The sequence below is a fragment of the Mus musculus genome, chromosome 1 (assembly GCF_000001635.26).
Source record: "Mus musculus strain C57BL/6J chromosome 1, GRCm38.p6 C57BL/6J".
In the NCBI taxonomy this organism is placed as follows: domain Eukaryota; kingdom Metazoa; phylum Chordata; class Mammalia; order Rodentia; family Muridae; genus Mus; species Mus musculus.
Window position 1 is genome coordinate 189901700 of NC_000067.6, and position 21283 is coordinate 189922982.

The 21283-nt window shown below is 50.3% G+C and overlaps 1 protein-coding gene across 4 annotated transcripts in view; it reads right to left on the reverse strand.

The window, feature by feature from the left end:
• Smyd2 (SET and MYND domain containing 2) overlaps nt 1–20796 on the reverse strand; it is a 42004-nt gene extending 21208 nt beyond the window's left edge. The window contains exons 1-2 of one of the 4 annotated variants that reach the window (XM_006497146.4): nt 20408–20772; nt 8152–8215 (exon numbers count right to left, since the gene is read on the reverse strand). In XM_006497146.4, the coding sequence (XP_006497209.1) occupies nt 8152–8215; nt 20408–20580 (237 nt within the window). In that variant the 5' untranslated portion in view covers nt 20581–20772. Of the gene's footprint in view, nt 1–8151; nt 8216–20407 lie in introns of all 4 variants that reach the window. The other 3 variants (NM_026796.2, XM_017320186.1, XM_006497147.4) reach the window with 3 other exon arrangements.
• Between the last annotated feature and the right edge of the window lie 487 nt (nt 20797–21283).

Sequence of the window (21283 nt, forward strand, 5' to 3'; positions counted from 1 at the left end):
CCCTGGCTCAAAAAAAAAAAAAAAAGTGCGCGCACACACACACAAACCCAAAATCCTAAAGCCCAAGGTGGACAAGTCCTAAAGAATGGTGCTCAAATTTGACCTTTAGCATGCACAAGCCTGTGTGTGTGTGTGTGTGTGTGTGTGTGTGTGTGTACATGCATGTGTGTCCCATGTCCTGTCCACCGTCACACATGGTGCTGGGTGCCATCAGGACCGGCTCGCCAGCTCGGCCACCATCACTGCCACATCTCTAGCTGAGCACTTGCTTTTGTCCTTTGCCCTGCAAACACCAGAGAGCAGGACAGGGCGTCAGCTCGGAACCTTCCATGACTTCTCACCTTACACAGAAGGGCTCGTCTCAGCACGACATGCAAGGCCGTGGGGACGGCTCTCGGGCTGGCCTTCCCTCCACATTTTCCGGACTCTCTGTTGCCCTATGGTCATCCTTCCTGTCCCTCCCTCGAGGGCCCTTGGGCCTGCAGTATTAGCTGTCTAGCGCTATCTCCCTGACTCCTTCTGGTCTCCACACCTCTGCTCCCGCATGGTCAGCTTTTTGAGAAACCTGCCCTAAGCTACCAAAGAGTCTTTCCCCCGCCCCCACGCTCCCTTCCACCACCTTCTGCTTCTCAGTTCTCCCCACTACCCGCACATCAGTCCCCATGAGAATAAAGGCATCCACCCTGTGCTATTCACAGTGGGGACCCCTGGTCTTACACCTAAGCCTGCCATTCAGAGGACACTCAGTAGAGCTGCTAAGTGACTGTCTCCCTGGCCCCTCTCCTCCACTGAACCCCAAGGGGAAGACAAAATCTGTCCTCCTGATTTACTGCAGCACCTGGCATATCCCTGGGGCTCAGGTTCTGCGCCAAGATGCTCACGGAGTTAAATAACGCCACACCCGATATAACTGCGAGCGGGGACAGGGAGAAAATGGAGGCACCCTTGGGAGCACGGGAGCTGTTTTTAGCTGCAGTCTACACCACAGAGCATAAGGAGGAGGCAGAGGAGGGAGCAGGTGGGGCTTGCTCTACAAGTCCAGCAGACGCCTCTGCATCCAGGGCGGCCACAGGGCAGAGAGGAAGGGATGAGGAAGGCCTGTGGCAGCTGAGCAGAGGTGGCACCAGCAGGCAGAACTCAGAGGCAAGTGCCACTGGGGCCTCCAGGAACTCATGAGAAAGCCTGCATTAAGATGGTTCTCGTGGTAGCATACTCCATTAATCCCAGCACGCAGGAGGCAGCGGCAGACGGGTCTATGAGTTTGAGGCTAGCCTGGTCTATAGAGTGCAGGGCACTAGAGATAGAGAAACCCTGTACTGAAAAAAATTCAGGGTCTGTACACTACTGGTTTCCTTGATTGAGAGGGGCTTGGTATTTCCCAAGCATCAACTCCTGGGAGAAACACTAACATTTATCAAAATTAATCAATTGTATCAACATAACATACTCATTCACATAATTAATTTAAAATTGACGCTCCTGTAAATAATACATCACATTGACTTCTATGGCGGGTCTGTCTTCCAAGGAAAAAGCAGCTCACTGAACTTCAGGGACGCTGAGGCCCTGAGGCAGGGTGGCTACCAGCCTGGGACTCTAAGAGACCCCCCATTTAGACTCTGTTCTGCAGCAGCTATGGCAGCCCATGAGGCCTCGTAATCCCCGTGCACCTGTCTTCGAGGCTGTAAATAACATGATCCTCTCGTTACTTAGCAAGTCTGGAACTCGGCGTCTGTGATTTCACACCTTCTAACAGTGACAATCAGACCAAGGCCTGAAGCCTGTGCTGCATGGGGGCTTTCAACCTGGGCAGTGGACGTCCACTCAGACAGACAGGTCTGGCAGGGGGAATGCCAGCAGGCGGCCCACAAGAAGCATGTACAACAGTACCTGGCCCCTGTCCACTCTTAATTGTGTTAGTCATTAAGCCAGCCTTGCTGCTGACATCAGAAGGGAGAGGGGACTGAGTGTCTGACCTCAAGGAGTTTCTGACCATGTCAGAACAGGAAAGGCAGAGCTTGAGTAAGCAGCATCAGGCTAGGTTTGCCAAAAAGATAATTAGCATTAGAGCCGACTCTAGTCCAACTGCGATTCCTTCTGAAAGGTGAGGTGAGAGACGGGGACTATGGAAGAGTGACAGACATGACCTCCAATGACTCTGCTCATTTTTATTAAAAGACTAGGACCTGAAGAGATGGCAGTAGTTTAGTCTCTGGCTGGACTGGAAGAGGACCGAGGTTCAGTTTCCAGCACCCGCATGGTGGCTCACAACTGTCTACGACTCCATCCATCTCTAGAGGCTCTGATGCCCACTTCTGGCCTCCATGAACACCAAATTAAATTTTTTTGAAAAAAGGAGAAACAGAATCTGGTAGAAATATCAGATAGCATTGGGCATTTTGTTTGTTTTCTTTGCTTTTTATTTGTTTTAGGAAGTAGGGTCTCATATAGCCCAGGTTGGTCTAGAACTCCCTAGAAAGCCAAGGCTAGCCTTAAACTCCTGCCTTCCCTCTCAAGAGCTAAGTAGACAGGTGAGTGACAAGCTTGACTCTCATGGTGCTGGGGATTGAGCCCCGCCTGCAAGTGGTACCCCAGCAACCGAGCTACAGCCCCATAAACCCCACTCTCAGTGTTCACTGAGAGCACTCTCTTCCACCAGAGGCCACCTGCCATAATACAGTACATGAGAAATTGTAAAAGAAAATTACAGTGTGCAAAAATTCTAAAAAGGCAACCATATATTCTTTTAAGATACAAAGCTATCTTTGTATCCCCTCAAAGCTACTACTACCTGACTGCAATTCTTATAAAGCATTCTTAAGATACAAGCTCACTTTCCTGAGAAATAATACTCAAACTCAGAAAAGATTCGGAAACACTTGAACCCAAATAGATGCCACAAGTCCTTTCCTTGAGGGGTAAAGTATCTATCTATCTATCTACCCATCCATCTGCCTGCCTACTCACCCACCCACCCACCCACCTACCTATCATCCATCCATCTATCTATCTATCTATCTATCTATCTAAATACCTCTCTATCTATCTATCTATCTATCTATCTAAATATCTATCATCTATCATCTATCTATAAATGTCTATCATCTCTCTAAATATCTATTTACCATCTCTCTATTTATCTATCTAAATATCTATCTATAAATGTTTATCTATGTATCTATCTATTACCTATCTATCTATCTATCTATCTATCTATAAATGTCTGTCTGTCTATCTATCTATCAATGTCTATCTACCTACCTATTATCTATCTCTATATAAATGTCTATCTATCTCTACCTATTTACCTGTCTTAGTCAGGGTTTCTATTCCTGCACAAACATCATGACCAAGAAGCAGTTGGGGAGGAAAGGGTTTATTCAGCTTACACTTCCACATTGCTGTTGATCACCAAGGAAATCAGGACTGGAACTCAAGCAGGTCAGGAAGCAGGAGCTGATGCAGAGGCCATGGAGGGATGTTCTTTACTGGCTTGCTTCCCCTGGCTTGCTCAGCCTGCTCTCTTATAGAACCAAGACTACCAGCCCAGAGATGGCACCACCCACAAGGGGCCCTCCCTCCTTGATCACTAATTGAGAAAATGCCTTACAGCTGGATCTCATGGAGGCATTTCCCCAACTGAAGCTCCTTTCTCTGTGATAACTCCAGCTGTGTCAAGTTGACACACAAAACCAGCCAGTACACTACCTGTCTATATAAATATCTATCTCTCTATCAATCATCTATCTAGCCACCCATGTACCAATCTATCTATGTCTCTAGACTACACCTCTGAATTTTCAGTAATAATATATTGCTGGTAAAATAAACTTAAGCATCAGTCCATGGCAAAGTAAGAGGTGGTAGGGTTTTGTGCTCATGGTTCTTTTCAAGCTTATCTTTCAAAGTTATTTTTCTACCAATACAATAAGCACAGGTACCTGATCCCAGTGCAGGAGCAAGGATGCTCATGGATGCGATGTGGAGGAACTGTCTCCCTATGCACACACACACACACACACACACACACACACACACACACACACACACAGAGTGGAGGAACTGTCTCCCTGTGCTCCCACGCGCGCACACACACACAGAGTGGAGGAACTGTCTCCCTGTGCTCGCACGCACACACACACACACACACACACACACACACACAGAGTGGAGGAACTGTCTCCCTGTGCACACACACACACACACACACACACACACACAGTGAGTGGAGGAACTGTCTCCCTGTGCATACACACACACACACACAGTGGAGGAACTGTCTCCCTGTGCACACACACACACACACACACACACACACAGAGTGGAGGAACTGTCTCCCTGTGCACACACACACACACACACACACACAGAGTGGAGGAACTGTCTCCCTGTGCATACACACACACACACACACACACACACACACACACAGAGTGGAGGAACTGTCTCCCTGTGCGCACATACACACACACACACACACACACACACACACACACACACACACACACACACACAGAGTGGAGGAACTGTCTCCCTGTGCGCGCACACACACACACACACACAGTGAGTGGAGGAACTGTCTCCCTGTGCGCACACACCGTCAGTGAGGGAAGCACGAAGAGGTGGGAGGGTACTGAGACTTTTACGGAGCCAATGAGTCTGCCTTCCTGGAGGAGACATCCCGAGTCTTGCTCTGAAGCCCCCCTTTCTCTCTGCAGCACATGGGGTTTCCACTGTTCTAGGCCTTTTCAAATGTAACACTGTCTCCTTGCCTCGTGCGGATGAGACGCGCAAGAACACGCCACAGGCTTCTGCTCTGCCCCCCCACCCCCCCCCCACCCCCCGTGACTGCTGTGAGGGAGTCAGAAGGCCCATCATGCCGCTGAGCCACGGTAGGCAGGGAGGTCACAGTCATGGGGAGATGCTCTGGCTTCCCACTCCTTCCTTCCTGGTGGCGTGGGACAGGTGGAGAGCTGAGTGCTGAGGGTGCAGCTGGGCCTCAGGACTGGCTTAGGAGACCGCAGTGGGCTTCACCAGCACTGGCCCAGGTATCTGGATTTGTTCGGGTCTACCCAACAACGACGGTCCAGTGAGTACTGGTCAGACACTTCCTGAACTCCAGCCCTGGCATAGGCATTATTTCTCCTAAACCCTCATGCCCATTCTGTTACAAAACACTGCTCCTCGTCCATTTAGTTGTTCTTTACTAAAGGGGGAACCCCTGTGGCTATGAGCCTCTTTGTTCAGGAGATAGACGAGGAAGGAAGGAAGGAAGGAAGGGAGGGAGGAAGGAAGGAAGGAAGGAAGGAAGGAAGGAAGGAAGGAAGGAAGGAAGGAAGGGAGGGAGAAGGAAGAAAGGACGAAGTTTCAGGTTAAACCCAGTCTGCCACCTTTAGAAATAAGAGGCTCCAGAAGCCAGTGTCACAGGTGCCACCTACTTGGTCATGTGACACTCAGTAGAAAGACAGAAACTCACAGCTGCAGAGGGTGTCCCAGGCACCTTGTCCTCAGACTGATGGACCAGGAGACTCCATTAGGGATATCACAGCCTAGCATCTCCAAACAGGAGAGTCTGTTCTCTTCCCCCCACACCCCCTGGGCTCCTCACTGCCATTTCAGCAGACACAGCCACCTTTAGCTGTCCTGCAGGGGCTGACTGTACAAACTTGTGTTTGATGGAGAGCAACCAGCAAGCATTCTGGCATAGACCTTAACTAATGCGAGCCTGCCCCAAATGAGCTTTCAGAGTCTGCAAACCAGGACCAGAACCATCAGGAACCGCATGGACACCTCAAAATCCCAACACAGACCAGGATGGCTCGCTGGAATATCTGTCTCCTGAGCTCAGTGAGCCCAGGGGAAGGGAGGGGTGGTCACAGAGCACATCACGCATTTTGAGGTTCTCTGTTGAACTCTCCCTGTTGCAGAAGGGTGACTATTGTTACACTAAACACCCCTCATCCATAGCAGAGCCCTGCGGAGCTCCGTGCCAGCCATCCTCCTAGAAAGACAAGCCTCTTTATCCTTTACACATAACCAAGTTTCTATCCAGTCTGAATTACAGAAAATCTACTTTGCCGTGCAGTCTAATATTACCTATAAGAATCCTGTGTGGCCGCTCAGGGCATCCGCGTTAACACAAGCCTCTCTTTCCTGCTTTTCACTATGGGCATGGGTGTCCTCACTCGAACGTGAAGAAAGTGTCACCCAGAGATGTCCTGTGACCTGCCAGGCCAGAGCCTATAGGAGGGAACTTGGGCTCTGGCACTTGGTCATGTCTCATTTCCTGCTCTTACATCTGGGATGTGTACCACAGCTCTCCCTTGCTTCTAAAACAACCAGGAGGGAATGAGTTAACTTTTCTTGAAATGTCTGACTCACACATAGAGACAGTCACTTGAATATCTCACAGCAAGCTAAGCACAGGGCACCCACCCACATTAGGCCAGAGCATCTAGAGACAGTGATGGGCCCTGAAAACTGGACCAAAGCTCACGTCTATGTCCACTGTTGCTCACACTGGCCACCTCAGGAAGCCTCCTGAGGGAGACACAGGTGCGTGACCTCCTGACCCAAGGGAGTGTCAGCTTCCTACGCCAGCATGGCATGTTGGCTCTACCCTGGCAAAGGTTGTTGTCCCTGGCACTCTAGTGTCAGCTGGGACATAGCTCAGCAGTGACTCCTCCCACTGCTAAGTGTTCTGGGTCCAAAAGCCTGAGGAGGTATGAACAGTCACTAGAACTGGAGCGGCAGAGGTGCTTCTAGACGGGGAGGGGCAGATCCTGTCACCTACGGTCCCTGCCCCACCCCCCTAGAGCATCAGCATTTGGTAAGGTGGGGTAAGAGAGTCCTGAAGAAAGGAAGAAAAGAAGGCTTCCAGGCTGGGAGCGTGTACCGGTTGAACAAGAGGAGGTAGAAATTCCAGATGCAGGGCTGGGGAGATGGCTCAGTGGAGAAAGCTCCCACCTCCCAACTGTGAGGACAGGAGTTCAGATCCCCAGACCCCTGTGTGAAAGCTGGGTCTGTGTGGCTGGCCGCCTGTGACCTCAGCACTGGAGAGGCAGAGACAGACGGGCTGGCTGGACCAGCCGAAACCATGAGCTCAATAAATAAAACAGAGCACAATCAAGGAAGACTCCTCTGGCCTCTACATACATGCACCCATGTGTGTGCCTACATGCATGTATATGTACGCATGTACATGTACACATGAAACACACACATGCATTATGAACCACACATAAATACAGATCTTTTTTTTCTAGAAAGACGAACTTCCCAGTAAATCCTTCACTTTGGTGACTAGCCGAGGTTGTGAGGGGAGACTGTGCCCCCTGTACTAACCCTGCAATGCTGTGAGGTGAGACTGTGCCCTCTGTACTGACCCTGCAATGCTGTGAGGTGAGACCGCACCCCCTGCACTGACCCTGCAATGCTGTGAGGTGAGACCGTGCCCTCTGTACTGACCCTGCAATGCTGTGAGATGAGACTGCGCCCCCTGCATTGACCCTGCAATGCTTTTCTAGGAACAACATTGCTGTGCACTGGATGCTTGCTGTAAAAGTTTAGGGTCACCCTTCTTACTTAGTCCCTCAGAAGGATATCCTGAGAGGTCCCACAATGGCCTCATTTCTCTCTCCAGTCACACCGTACAGGATCCTACCCAAGACTCATCCATCACTCCTTAGCTCCCAAGTCCCTGACTCAGGCTGCTCACAAGGCGCAGGCTTAGCTCACGTTCATGACCACGACCCGTTGGCTCCCCGGTACTAGCCCCCCCCCCCCCCCGAGCCCAGCTGCCATCAGGCTGAGTTCTAACAGTCTGAGTGGGACTCTGCTTCCCACATCTCTGCCAGCTCCCAAACTTGGCTGATGGTGTCCTTGATGCAAGCTAACCCTCGGCATGATCCCCAGCCACACCCAGCACAACATTCTAGGGTCTTTCCCTCCTGCAATGCATCAACCAGCCCTGTTGTAGCTGTAAGCTGACTGCCTGTCCCCAGGGCTGGTTACTTCTGGGAGCTTCATGCACACCTGGTGTGCTCTCAATGTAGTGGAGAGCTGTGGAACAGGAAGCCAATGACAAAGACCTTGGTCCCAACCTCCAGAGAAGAGCAGGCAGGCCTCCCGCCAGCTGGCCCCCGCGCCTACCTGACATTCCACGTCGCAGTAGAACGCCTGCTTGCACCGTCCACATTTTGACAATCCTTCTTTCCTTAAAGACAGAAAACGGTGTCTTAGTGGTGAGAGGCAGAGACAGTTAGACAGTAACAGACACCACCTGGTCACAGCCAGGTTCTCCTTACCTGACTCCCCACAAGTGCACTTTTCCCAAGAAGGACCAGGTTTGGCCTTTGAAGACAAATCCATCATAGAGAACACACTAACACTTAGCAAAGAGAACAAGGGTAAACACTGTCTCAGTGACCACAAAAATGGGCCCTGACCCCAGCATCACCTGTACTGTTATACCCTGTAGTCTGGGAAAAGTCAGATTCTCTTGTGTCTTGGTTTTCTGATTAATAAGCCACAGAAGCCAATGAACATGATGTCACAGTCCATGAAGGGATGCCGGGATGCGGATATAGGGCTGGTAGCAGCAGGCGAGAAACAATGCTCAGAGTGTAGGGATACAGGAAAGGGGTGCAAAGCTCCATGTAAAAGCAACGCGTCCAGCAAGCTGTGGCCAGTCCTTGAATGTGGCGCCGTGGCAGCCGGCTGGCTGCTCTACACATCCACGGTGTACAGGTGACATTGACTGCCCTGCTGTCCTGTCAGCACGTGGCCTGCTCACTGCTATGATGCTCCTGCTTCGTACGAAGGACAAAAACTGCTGCCTCCTGATTTCTAAGAGTTGCTGTGTGTGTGTGTGTGTGTGTGTGTGTGTGTGTGTGTGTGTGGCCCTGTCCATGCTGCAGTGTACTGTCATCCCTGTTGCTTTGTTTGCGGGGATGGGGGTGAGGGGGGAGTCCTAGCTGCCCCCTCTGTCTGTCACTTTTCCTGTCTGTCATTTCTCCTCTAACCACCTTTGCAGCCCCAGTGGGGTGGCACCGGCAGGCAGGGGGCTGACACCTCCTCATGGAGACTGTGCATATTAATGTTCAACACCCCACCCCCACCCCGCTGCTTCTCAGCATTTCAGGGCAGGCACCATGTTCCTCCCTGATGGAGAAAGTAACCCAGGAAGGCCACCCTGAGAACTGCGCTGACTACTACAGAGTGCGGAAGTGCCCAACTCCAGGGACTAACTGGGACCCACATGGGAGGAAAACACACAAACACACCAAGTTTACATGCTCAGGTGGGTCAGAAAGGGAGCCGCTACTTTGGTAGAGTGACTTCTCGGGCCCGAATTACCGGAGGCCCCTCTGACAGCAACAGGCTTAGGAGCTGGCTGCTTGCCCTTTACACCACGGCAAAAAGGTCAGAGGGCACTCAGACATAACTGTGAAGTGACATGTCAGCACTGGCAAGTGGTGTGCCCTGGGAGCCTTGCCAAGGAGCGAGCAGAGGCAGGGAGACCATGGAAGGAGCACTCACAGTTCTCCCAGAAGTCGGTTATAACTGGGAGAAGCCCTCATAAGCAATCCGATCTAAATGCCGCCTTTATAATTTATTTTTGTCTTCTAGGAAAAAAGATCTACAATCTTCCTCCTTGATGGCTTGATGAAAATTACTAACTTTTCTCAATAATCTACTCTCCCACTCACCTACCCCTGTCCCTGTCTGTTCAGTGGAGGGACGCTGGCCTGCTCCTCAGGGGCACAAAGCAAAGGATGGTGAGATCATGTCCTCCAGCATGGACTGTGAGCAAGCACACCTCCTGCTTGCCCTGAAGGTAGCAAGCAAGCCAAGTGAGCAAGCTGCCTCCAGAGCAGGAAATGGGAAAGCTAGCTATCTCGACGGCTGCTATTAAGGAAGAAACCGAACATGGACCTGAACCGTTTGAGATGGGAAGAGACGGAAAGGGCCAGGCATCGACGGCAAATGGGTGCTCAGTTGTTCCCACACATGGAAACAGACACAAACTCTTCAAAAGTCTGTAGTGAAGGGGGCTCATAAAGCACTGGCTATGCAAACATGACAGACAACCTGAGTTCAGGTCCCCAGCACCCACATAAAAACCAGGTAGGTGGGACACGGCTGTAACCCAGCTCTGACCAGGGCTCGGAAGTCAGGGAGGTGGATTCTGGGAGATCGCTCGCCATCCAGCCAATATGGCTAGAGATCTGCTTCAAAAAGAAAGAAGAAAGAGAGAGAGTGTGTGATAGGAGACACCCAACTTCTTCTGGCTTCTATGTGCAAATGCATAGGTAACTGTACACACACACACACACACACACACACACACACACACACACACCACAGTCACATGCACACACACTTGACCTGGGTAATTTTTTTTTTTTTTTTTGGTTGCTGTGATAAAACACTGACCAAAAGCAACTTGTGAGAGAAAAGGGTTTATTTGGCTTAGAGTCTATCATAAAAGGCAGGGGAACTAAAAGCAGAGGCCGTGGAGAACACTGCCCCTACGGGCTGCCTCTCTAGTACAACCCAGGACCAGCTGCCCAGGGATGATGACCCCGCCCAGTGGGCTGGACCCTCCATCAATGTCCCCATAATGTCTCTACAGACTTGCCTACAGTACAGTCTGGTGGCGGCAGCTTCTATATCCTTTTCCTTCGGCGTGTGTCTAGTTAACAGAAACTAACTTTGACACACATGGAAGAAAAAAAGGGTCTCATGGCTGAGCCTCAACTCTAAACCGACAGAGCTAGAACCTGTGCCGTGGCGGCAGGTTCCTATGCTTGAAAAACAGACTAGAGACGAGGCTGTACGTGCCCAAGGATAACTGACTCTCTTCTCCACAGGAACAGGCAAACACTGAAAGACGCCCGACCTGAAACACACACAGCGCTAGAACTTGTCACATAAGTAACCTGTGGTGGTTTGAATAAAAATGGCCCCATAGGCCCATGGGGGGGGACAACGACACTATTAGGAGGTGTGGCCTTGCTGGAATGAGTGTGGCTTTATTGGAGGAAGTGTGTTGCTGGGGACAGGTTTTGAGGCTTCAGAAGCTCAAGCGAGGCAGGCCTAGTGACTCACTGTCTCTTCCCAAATGCCTGTGGATCAAGAACTCTCAGCTACCTCTCCAGTACCAAGTCTGCCTGTGTGCCGCCATGCTTCCCGCCATGATGACAATGGGCTAACCTTCTGAAGCTGTGAGCCAGCCCCAGTGAAATGCTCTTCTTTGTAAGAGTTGCCATGGTCATGGTGTCTCTTCTCAGTAGAACGGTGGCTAAGATACAACCTGAGTAACCTTCTGGGGTGCAGGGGAAGCTGCGCCGAATGAGAAAGAAAAGGCCCGAGTTTCCTTACATCCCGTCAATAAAGGAGGCTGGGTAGATGAGCAGGTCACTAATCACCTCTCACGGCCCTCAGCCCTGGCCCTGGCTGCAGAGCAAGTACCAACAAACAGCATGAGTGCCTGGGCAGGGGCCGAGACACCCTCCAACTTGCAATGTAATTGGGGATGGCCTTGAACTTTTGATCCTCCTGTCTCGACCTCTCAAGAGCCGGGGTTACAAGGTCACTCCCAGTTTATCCCGTGCTGGAGACTGAGGCAGCGGCTTGATGCATTCCAGGCTAATTCTTCAACTGAGCCACATCCCAGGTTCTCCGGAAGGTTCTACTGTGCTTCTAGGAGGCAGGGCCGGCCTGTATTCACACTGCAGGATGGAGAGGTTCACGGTTTCGTAATCTTCCGACACAGCACAACAGAAAGAACTCTAGAGGCTGGTGTGAGCTTCCAGAAGAGAACCCGAGTCTGTCTCCAGTCACAGGCAGGATGAATCCAGGCCACCCTTCCCTCCACCCAGCTGTGACGCCTCGTCTTCTCTGGGGTTTGGCAAGCTGTGGGGTGGGGGCTGGAGAGAAACCGTTACTACTTTCTGAACTTGGTTTCCCCCATGGCACGGCACGAATGTATACTTGAGACTTCGAAGGTTGGCGATGAAAATTAATCGTGCAAAGTCTTTAATACCCTGCTTAGCGCATGGTCAGCATTCAGTAAGCGCTGAGCCTTATGTTGGCCCTTTAAATTAGCCTGTTTTGTGCTTTTATAATTTTTACAGTAATATCAACTACAGAAATAGCTGCAGTACACCCACTCAGCCCTCACAGCTACAGAACGGACGCTTCAGGAGCCTATGTCTTATGGGCAAATACATAACTTTGATGACTAGAAAGGTTCTTTGTTCACAGAGAGGGAAAATGAAACATTGTAGAAGAATGTAAGTATTTGATTATGAGTGGTGGAACGGGGAAACAGAGGCCCTTGTTTTTCTCTATGGGAGGAAACACAGTAGTCTTCTCTTGCCTCTAAAACGCACAGGCCATGGAGATCAACAAGTTAGGCATGTAATTAACGAGCCTGCTAGTTAGCCCGCTGCTGCGGGTGCTGTTGGTCCACTTGAAAAGATCTGCTTCTGTCCACTCTCTGCTTTCTGTTGCTGAAACGAGTGCTTACTGGGTTTGACCATGAAAGGAATGGACTGTCGCTTACAGGGGGCTTACAATAACAATTACTTTTAACTAACGGTGACAAGTCTGCTCGGCCTAACAGAGGCTGCCCGGCCAAATGAAAAGGAGAGAAGGCAAAGCCTAGCAGTGAGGCGCAACTTCACCAGAGGCTGAGATTAGACAATCAGTGCAAAAGTTAGCCCTGTCCTGGTGAGGGTGCTCACACCAGCAAGGCCCGTGGTCCTACTGGGGAGGAACAAAGATGGGCGAATCTGTGGCACGGTCCTATTATAACCCTGGTCAGGGGACCAGGACAGCACTCGGGCTGCGGGTTTTTGTGTGATGGTGAAAGATGTCCCCCCCACCTCACTTTAATACGTGAGGCACTGGGGAATCAGGAGCCACACGCAGCAGGGGCTCCTTCCCAGAGCCGGCTGAACCTTCCCCTCGCTCCGGCTTTGTTCTGAAGCTTGTTAAAAGTGGGACCGGAGTCCTCTGGGGGAGGCAGGGAATATTTAGGGCATAAGGCAGAAACTAATGTTGTAAGTTTCCCAAACTGCTGGAATGAAAGCCTGCTGTACCAAGTGGAAGGCAGGCCGCCCTCAGCAGCCTGAAGAATCCCTTAGACTTTCAAGGAACTCAACGCAGGCCAAGTCAGGACTCACTGCTCCATAGATGCTGAAAAGAATCTGAGGATTTTCCAGTTCGTGCTATAGAGTGGAGACTCTGTTAACGATATTAAATGCAGGCTTAAGCATGAGCGAGAGGAGAAAGGTGTTCAGGAGACAGTGAGGCACACCTGAGAGAGAGTTGAGTGGAAGCAGTTCAAAGAAATCTGCCGGAGGCAGGACGTCCCGAAGTGTGGGTTCTTAAAGGGAGAGTGAGTGGCCAGCTGTCTTAGCCAACAGAGCATGTTGGGGTCCCGAGTTACATCCTAGAAGGTTCTAAGACACAATTGCCCCTCCTGTTCATTTAAGAAGCAAGATAAATGGCGGAGCTCTAGATGTCTGAAATGGGATGAGAGCATTAATCTGAAATGGTCTTTGGGGCTCGGGATGGGCCCTTTCTCCATAAATAGGATTTCTCCTGGGAGGTCTAGAAAACTGCAGGTTAACCACTGGAAGGACCCACTCCTACAAACTGTCCTCTGACACACACACACAAAAATCCTTTAAAAAGAGCTGCATTATCTTTATGCCCTTTGAGGTGAAGGCTGTGCTGTGCAGAGCATAGTCTGTTGGAATGACAGAGCTTGGCTGCTTCAGTCTTTTCTAGGGAGATATATATATATAGTATATAAGTATACTTTTATATAGGGTAAAAAGGAGTCAGTGTATATACTCTCTGAGAACACAGGGGCTAGGCTAGTAACTAAAGCCCCTGACATCTGAGGCTTGAAGGACATTTGAGGTTATCACTGTACACAGGTGAAGTGACATTTAAGACTTTTCGGGCTCACGGGAAGTATGTCTTACAGGAATGCCACCACAGAGAGACTATGAATGGAGTGGGAGCCAGCGTCCATGTCTGTGAAGAGTCTCTGAAAAGAAAAAGTGCTTCAAATCCATGTGTATTGTGTGTGTGTGTGTGTGTGTGTGTGTGTGTGTGTACTGCTTAAAGAGGCCAGAAGAGGGCGTCACGCCCCCCTGGAGCTGGACTTACAGACAGTTGTGAATTGTCTGACATGGGCGCTGGGATTTGAACTTGAGTCCTCTGATTCCAGAACTTTCCTCCCCCCCCCCTCCACTCCAGCCCTCCGCACCCTCCCCCCACCCCCCTCAGATTTTAACAATTTCTGTCAAGTGCCAGGATGTAAAATCCTTTAAGTGTACACTGTTAGGCACCCTGGGGCTGGTCTGAAACACAGCTCTTCTGACAATATCATTTTCTGTCCTCTACAGCAAGCCCTGTCCCCTGGGTACCAACGGCCCTTGGGGAATCAGAACCTACATCCTTGTTATCATGGTAAGCCCTCGATTTGGTCTACGATACTATGAACTTGCCTGGAATAAGCACTTAGGAATTTTCAGATGCGTTCTCTCTGTCCTTTGACAGCATAACACACCTTTCCACTTCACAGGCGAGACTCACCAGGTTTTACACTAATAAATTGGTACAAGGAGTTGTGCACTATTTTAAAATTTCTGATTGAAGATTTGAGGAGAGCCAGCTGGATCCTCAGCACATGTGTGCCCTGAAAAGATGAGCTGTTTCTAGAACCTTCAAGACTTTTTTTTCCCCCTTGTATTATTTTCCTGCTAAATTGCATATTCTGGTCCTTCCAAGCAGCCTTGGAGAGGCAGGATTTCTTTCTGTTCTATTGTGTCCCTGTGAACGCCTTTGCAATTGAAAAGGAAACCTCTGAGGGTGGCAAGCAGGGAGTCAGCAGAAGTGACACAAAGTGAGGTACTAGGCTTTGTGAAGGCTCAGAGAGCTAATGAGGCCAAGGTCAGGGGTTCAACCCTGAAAAGACAGGAACTTCAGTCAATTCCCCGCCTGAGAACTGCACCCCTAAACTAGTGCAGATTCTCAGAATCCACAGATGTGAGGGCTGCGGACGTGGGTGGGAAAGGCACCTGTGAGACAGCCACAGAGGTTCCCTAGGCAAGTCCCTGAGAGGGAAGAGAGACCAGGCTACGGTAGCCTCCGATCAATCTCAGAGAGGGCAGACCTGGACACCAGACAGCCGGGCTCCCAGAGAAATGGAGGGCGGAACTCAGCCAAGCTCAGGCAGGGCGCCTGTTCTAGGCCTGGTTAGTTGCAAGGGAGGGTCAGGACACACACACTAGTTCAAAGAGGTGGCCAAAGCCAAAAGGGGCTGTCTCTGCAAGGCTGGTAATGGGCGTTTTCAAAATTAGAGTGGCCTTGAGCATTAGATGAAAGGCCACCTAGACAGGGCCCTGGAATTACCTCGGAGGTGCAGGGGAGGCAGAAAGAAAGTTGGTCAAAAAGAGTTGACTGTGTCTCCTTTTTAGAGCAACAGGGAAAAGGTGATTAGGCTTAGCGAGAGAGGAAGTCTATGGCACTGCAACACAGCAGACACTTTCTCAGGCATTCCCCTTACTTTGAATACTAAAACAGACAATCCTGAGATTTTCTGAAGGTCACATTCAGGGCTGCAGACTCGCCTGACCCTTTACTGAGGAACTGGAGGCTTTAAAAAAAAAAAAGGTATTTATAAAGAACCTGCAACAGGAAGTGGGCAACCTACTTGTCCTACAAGAATGCTACTCAGAAGCCTCATGGTAAAAGGACACGAGAAATCCAATCTATGCAGAGGTTCTAAAAACTAAAGAAAGATAAAAGAGGTTACTCACAAATGCGGTCCTGCTAGACTACATCGAAGTGAGATGCATGGGCGGGCATGGAGGGGTTCTACGTGCTCCCATGGTAATGCTTTAAAGTATTCCATCACATTAAGCAACAATGGTTCACACAGGAGCATGCATGCTGCTCCTAATCAGATCCCAAAGCATCTGCCTAGGACACAGAGTGAAGACGGCTCTGACAACTGATTAGAAACCGTTTAGAAATGATGACTAAGTCCAGTGGCCAGACCTGCAATCCCAGCTACTAAGGAGGACTGAACTGCAATTCTGAGGGCTACTTAGTAGTAAGGTTTTGTTGTTGTTGCTTTTAATTAGAGCCAGACATCAGAGCACTAGCCTTTGACCAGCGGAAGCAGGCAAACTCTGTGAGTCCAGGACAACCAAGGTATATACAGAGCCTTGTCTCAAACAAAACAAAACGAAACAAAACAAAACAGCAACAAATTAGGAAAGGATCCTGGACATAAACTGGTGAGGTGCTTGCCTGGAAGGATCAGCTTCCAACTGAGGAAGGATCATTCAGATACCACCTATCAAGGGAAGGGTATAGGACGAGCACAGGCAGATGTGACTTGAGGGTCTGTGTGAGTACACATACACATATACATACATACATACACACATGCAAATATACACACATATACATACACAAATACACACACATACATACACACAAATACACATGCATACATGCACACACACAAATATACATACATATACATATACAAATACACACTTACATATACATACACACATACATATACATACACACATACATACTCACACACACACCACCACCACCACCACCCAAAGAATATTGTTTTGACTTTAAGAGTCATATTTGAAAGAATCAGGGCCAAGGGAAGAAATAGGAGTCCTGATGGCCTTATTAGGTGGAAAACCCTGTTTTCTCTCATTCTCGTTCAGTATTTATCTAATCTCATGCTACAAGAATAACATGTCTGAGCACCTTGGAGTCGGAAAGACTTTCTGAGGGAGCCCTGCCTTTGTGGATGTAATGCTGACTGACACTGGGTTTCAGGAAACAGTGAAAACTCTCCCCATTATTGTTCTGGAAGTTTCAGGAGGACAGCAGGTTTTAGCTCTGTGTCGGTGAGTAGAGGATCCCCTCTACCTCACAAAGCATGTTTCCGGAATTGCAATATCTTGTATATAAGTCAGAGAGTCCAAAAACCAAGCTCAGCCCATGGAAAGCCATTGGGGGCACCTGACTTCCACTCTCACCTTCCAGCAGGCTCCGCAGGATGAGCGCTTGAGGGATAAGTTTACAGGCAGAGGAACTCACTGCCCACAGTCACTGTGGAAGAGACACAGCCAGAAGCCCATTCTCTTAGAGATTGCTCTTAGAGATTGTCCCTGCTTTGCTGTCTCTCAAACAGTGGAAGTGCTAACCAAAGAGTTCCTTACCTATAAACAGAAGAACCACGCTCCTCCCCCACACTAGGACATGCCACCCCCAAGCAGCAGGATTCCCATAGAGTTGAGTTTGTTGTTGTTTCGTTTTGTTTTTTGCTAGCCTGAGCTTGCTCTGTAACCCTGTACCAGCCTCCCAAGGAGATGGGGTCCCAGGCCTGCGTCACAAACGCTCACCTTATTCTTAAGGGTCACTTTCAGAGAACATCTCTTGTCTGTGTGTCTTCATCTTCATTATGTATTTAATAAACGGATTTAACAGATGAGGGAAAATCCTTATTAGTGCCTATACCCAATCTCCCATCTAGAAATCATGATAATTTTAGAACATTTGAAGTTGTATTTCCTCATGTTCTTACAGAATATTCTAGAATAGCTGGAGTCAGAGCAGCACTGAGTGCTGCCTCTGAGGTCCTTTATGTAACTGCATCCATCAATGCCTATTTCATGTCAGGCAATGGGAGAAGCAAGATGGACCGGTTAGGGAATTCACCTGAGGACAAGGGGGCAAAAGTCTAACTGCTCATGACAGGACTTCTCATCCTCTTTGTTCTTAATGCCTCAGTCCGTGTGAGCCTGGCAGAGCACAGGGCTCCCTGCTGCAAAAGCCACGAGGGCCTTCGGGCTCTCTCCCACACTCAGCATCCTCGTTATACAGCAGTCCAGGAGCAAGAGAATAAAGATCAAGAGGGAGACCTCGGTCCTAGAGGAAGAATAAATATTCTAGTATATTCTAGTCAACCCCTGGTCACAGCTGAGCCTTTCTTTCTGAAGCCAATAAAATTGAGTCAGAATGTCCAGTTTTCAGTTTGAAATATATATATATTTAAAGAATGTGTAAGAACTGTGTGTAGATGTTAACCAGGGACCAAAACACGTACACAGACATATGGGCAGGTGGGTGGGCAGGCGTGCATATGTATGTATATATGAGGGATAGCTCTCACCTAGAAGTTACTTATATTTTTAGGAGTTGCCTTCTAGCAGCTGAGGCAAAATCTGCATCTTCCCAAATGTCACCTACCAAGCTGAGAAAATGTGATACTAATTTAAAACTGCCAGAAGGGGGAATAAAAAAATTCCTGGCACTAAGAATCCTATTTTGTAGAGAGCTTAAAAAATAACATTCTACCATTATTTCTCGGTTAATATAACATGCTCACTCCTGGAGAAATAGTTTTTCTTCCCAAGTGAGTTAAATTATAACATAGTAGATGTGGCATGAGACCCCGGGAGGCTCATCTATCTTAAGTGATAATACTATACTTCTAGCACAAAAAAGGACAGCGCAGCTTTTTTCTGGGGGCATGACACATGAACCGACACGCACCCCACCTGTAACATGCTCCTGAAACTCCACAGAGCTGTGCATCCCCCCCTTTAATACACAAGAACAGGTCAGGCCTCAGTCACACACAAGTAGGAGATGGAGTAACACAGTCTTAGAACGATCTAGCAAAACTAACCAGATTTTACGGCAACCACGGGATGCGGTACGAAGATTTCTCTAGGTGCACGGATCTTGTGAGTTTTATTTCTTGGGCAATATTTTAGTTGAGTTCCAAGTTCTGACTGTTACATAAGCCAAACAGAAGAGATTGGTTGACAATGGAATGGCAGCCTGGGGGGCCCAGGAGAGGGAACTGAGGCAAAATTAGTGACATTAACAAATGTCAAGGGGAGTGGGGGGTTAGCTGTCACAAATGACAGGATTCCTGAGGCTGGGTGATTTGTAAGGGTACTTCTGGAAGCTTGTGTGTCTTTGTACAATCAGGACACTCCCAACAGGAGAGAAGCACGCCTCAGCTGTCAACGCAGATATTTAATTTCAGGAGGAGAGAACTGGCCACGAGTCCCTACTACGCACTCCGCAAGGCCCACGCCTCTCACCGCACACCAAGCGCCAGGACCCCTGACGGAGGCCCCCTCTGTGCTGGGTGACCCGCTTTGCTCCTTTACTGCAGACACCCACACTGCTGCAGACTCCCAGCCACAGCGAGGCTCAGAAGATCAAGGGACCAGTTGCAGCAGCCTTTTTAACTTTGGGAAAACCCAATGCTCACTTCACTCAAACGTCGCAAAGTGGTGCCATGACCCTTTAGCTCTTGGCTCGCCAATTCAAAGAGGCACATCACATACAGCCCTTCCGCTGCCCACGGCACGCTTCTGCGTCTAGTTCCTTTCCAGGTCCCCCCCAGCGGAAGACAGTTCTGGCAGGGAGTCCGGCCGAGATTACTCTAATATGCAACCTTTGTCCATTCTTTTGTTGTCTTATTGTAGAACGAGGCGCACGAGTCTGGGAGGCTGAGAGCTTCGTGGAGTGCAGGACTGGGGGCAGCCCGCAAGAGGTACCTGCAGAACCCCAGGTTAGCTTAATCTAGCCCACCATCTCCACTTCAAAGGTGATGACACTGACCTTCAAAGCAAGTCAGGCAGGGTTCCTTCCTCAGGCATCCACAGATGGCCTGGGACAGGCTCAACTCCAAAGCCAGACCCCCTACCTCAGCAAACTTAGGAAGCAAGGAAGTGGGTGGGCGGGACGTGTCAGTCCTGACAGGCCAGGCTCCAGCCCCTAATTAGTGCCTTGTGTATACACAGCTACCCTTCCTCTCTGGGCTTTAGTGTCCCAACAGTAAAATGATCTCTTCTCGGCCTTTAAGATAAAGTGTGTCTGTAAAATGAAGACACAGGGTGGGATGGGGGAATCCCAACGCACCTTCCTGATCCGCAACTACCTTAAGGCTTAGCATGTGGCCGTGGATACAGCATCTACACACTCAGGACATGTATGAAGTAGTACAATCAAATATTCTCCCAACAAACTGTGTCCCCTCATCCCAATCCACGGAGCCCAGTCTCATAGGCGTGTCTGTTCCATAGCTTCCCTCCTCCAGAATGACCGGAAGCGTCCCTGGCTGATCGGGTCATCACTCCCTAGGGGGTGGGGGAGCCGCCCATCTCAGGACAGCTCGGGAGGCCTCGGGACCACAGAGAACCTAAGCTAGAACGGACACGCGTGGGGCGGCGCAGGTCCGGCTGCGGGGCAGGCCGTGGCTCAGCGGACGCGGCGCACGTGGCTCCGCGTGGCCCCTCCCGCCCGCACGGTCCCCGCGTACCTGGCGAAGCAGCACTCGCAGTGGTGGCCCCGCTCGCCCACGGTGAGCACGCAGGCGTAGGCCGGGCAGGAGAAGAGGAGGTCGCCCACGTGGAAGGGCCGCAGCGCGCGGAGCCCCCGGCCCTTGCCCGCACTGCAGAAGCGCTCCAGGCCGCCGCGGGCCTCGGCGCGCATGCTGGCGGCGCTGCGGCTGCGCGCTGCGGGGCACGCGCGTCACGGGAGGGAGGGAGGGAGCGAAGGCAGGTCTGCCGCGGCCGCCGGCCTTCAAGGAACTCGGCGCTCTGCTCGGGGCGGGTGCTGTGCCCTGGCCGCGCCCCGGAGCGCGGGGCGGGAGGGCGGTGCGCAGGGCGCGCGCACGGGAGTCCGCCTGCACCCGCCAGGCTGCGCTGCCCGGTGAGGAAGGCTGGAGTCCCAAGCCACCCAGGCCACCACCCGCTGTGCCCGCAGACAGCGTCCCCACTAAGATCCCGGGTGGTGGAGCAGGGAATGAATGAGTGTGGTTTGCAGTTGAGCTGTGCGTGCTAAAAAACACAGTTCTCACCTCCCAGGGAACTTAGAGAGAGTTCATTCTGGAGCCAATAGGAGGGGTCATGGCCAGGTTTGGGTTACCCCAAAGTCTACGTTCCAACGTTGTAACAATTTGATTAAAAAAAATTCCATAATAACAGAAAAAGAAAGTCATAAATCAAGACGTCAAAAATATGTCGGTGGGACCCCCCAGGTAGGCTGGCTGCAGAAGGGAGGGAACCTCAGCTACAGGCCTCAGATGCAATCTGACTGCACTCTCAATGTATGGCTTGATTATGTTCCAGGCGGTTTTACCTGTTATTCACGAGCTGGTAGGTTAGACACAGGATAGGCAACGGGTAGCTATTAA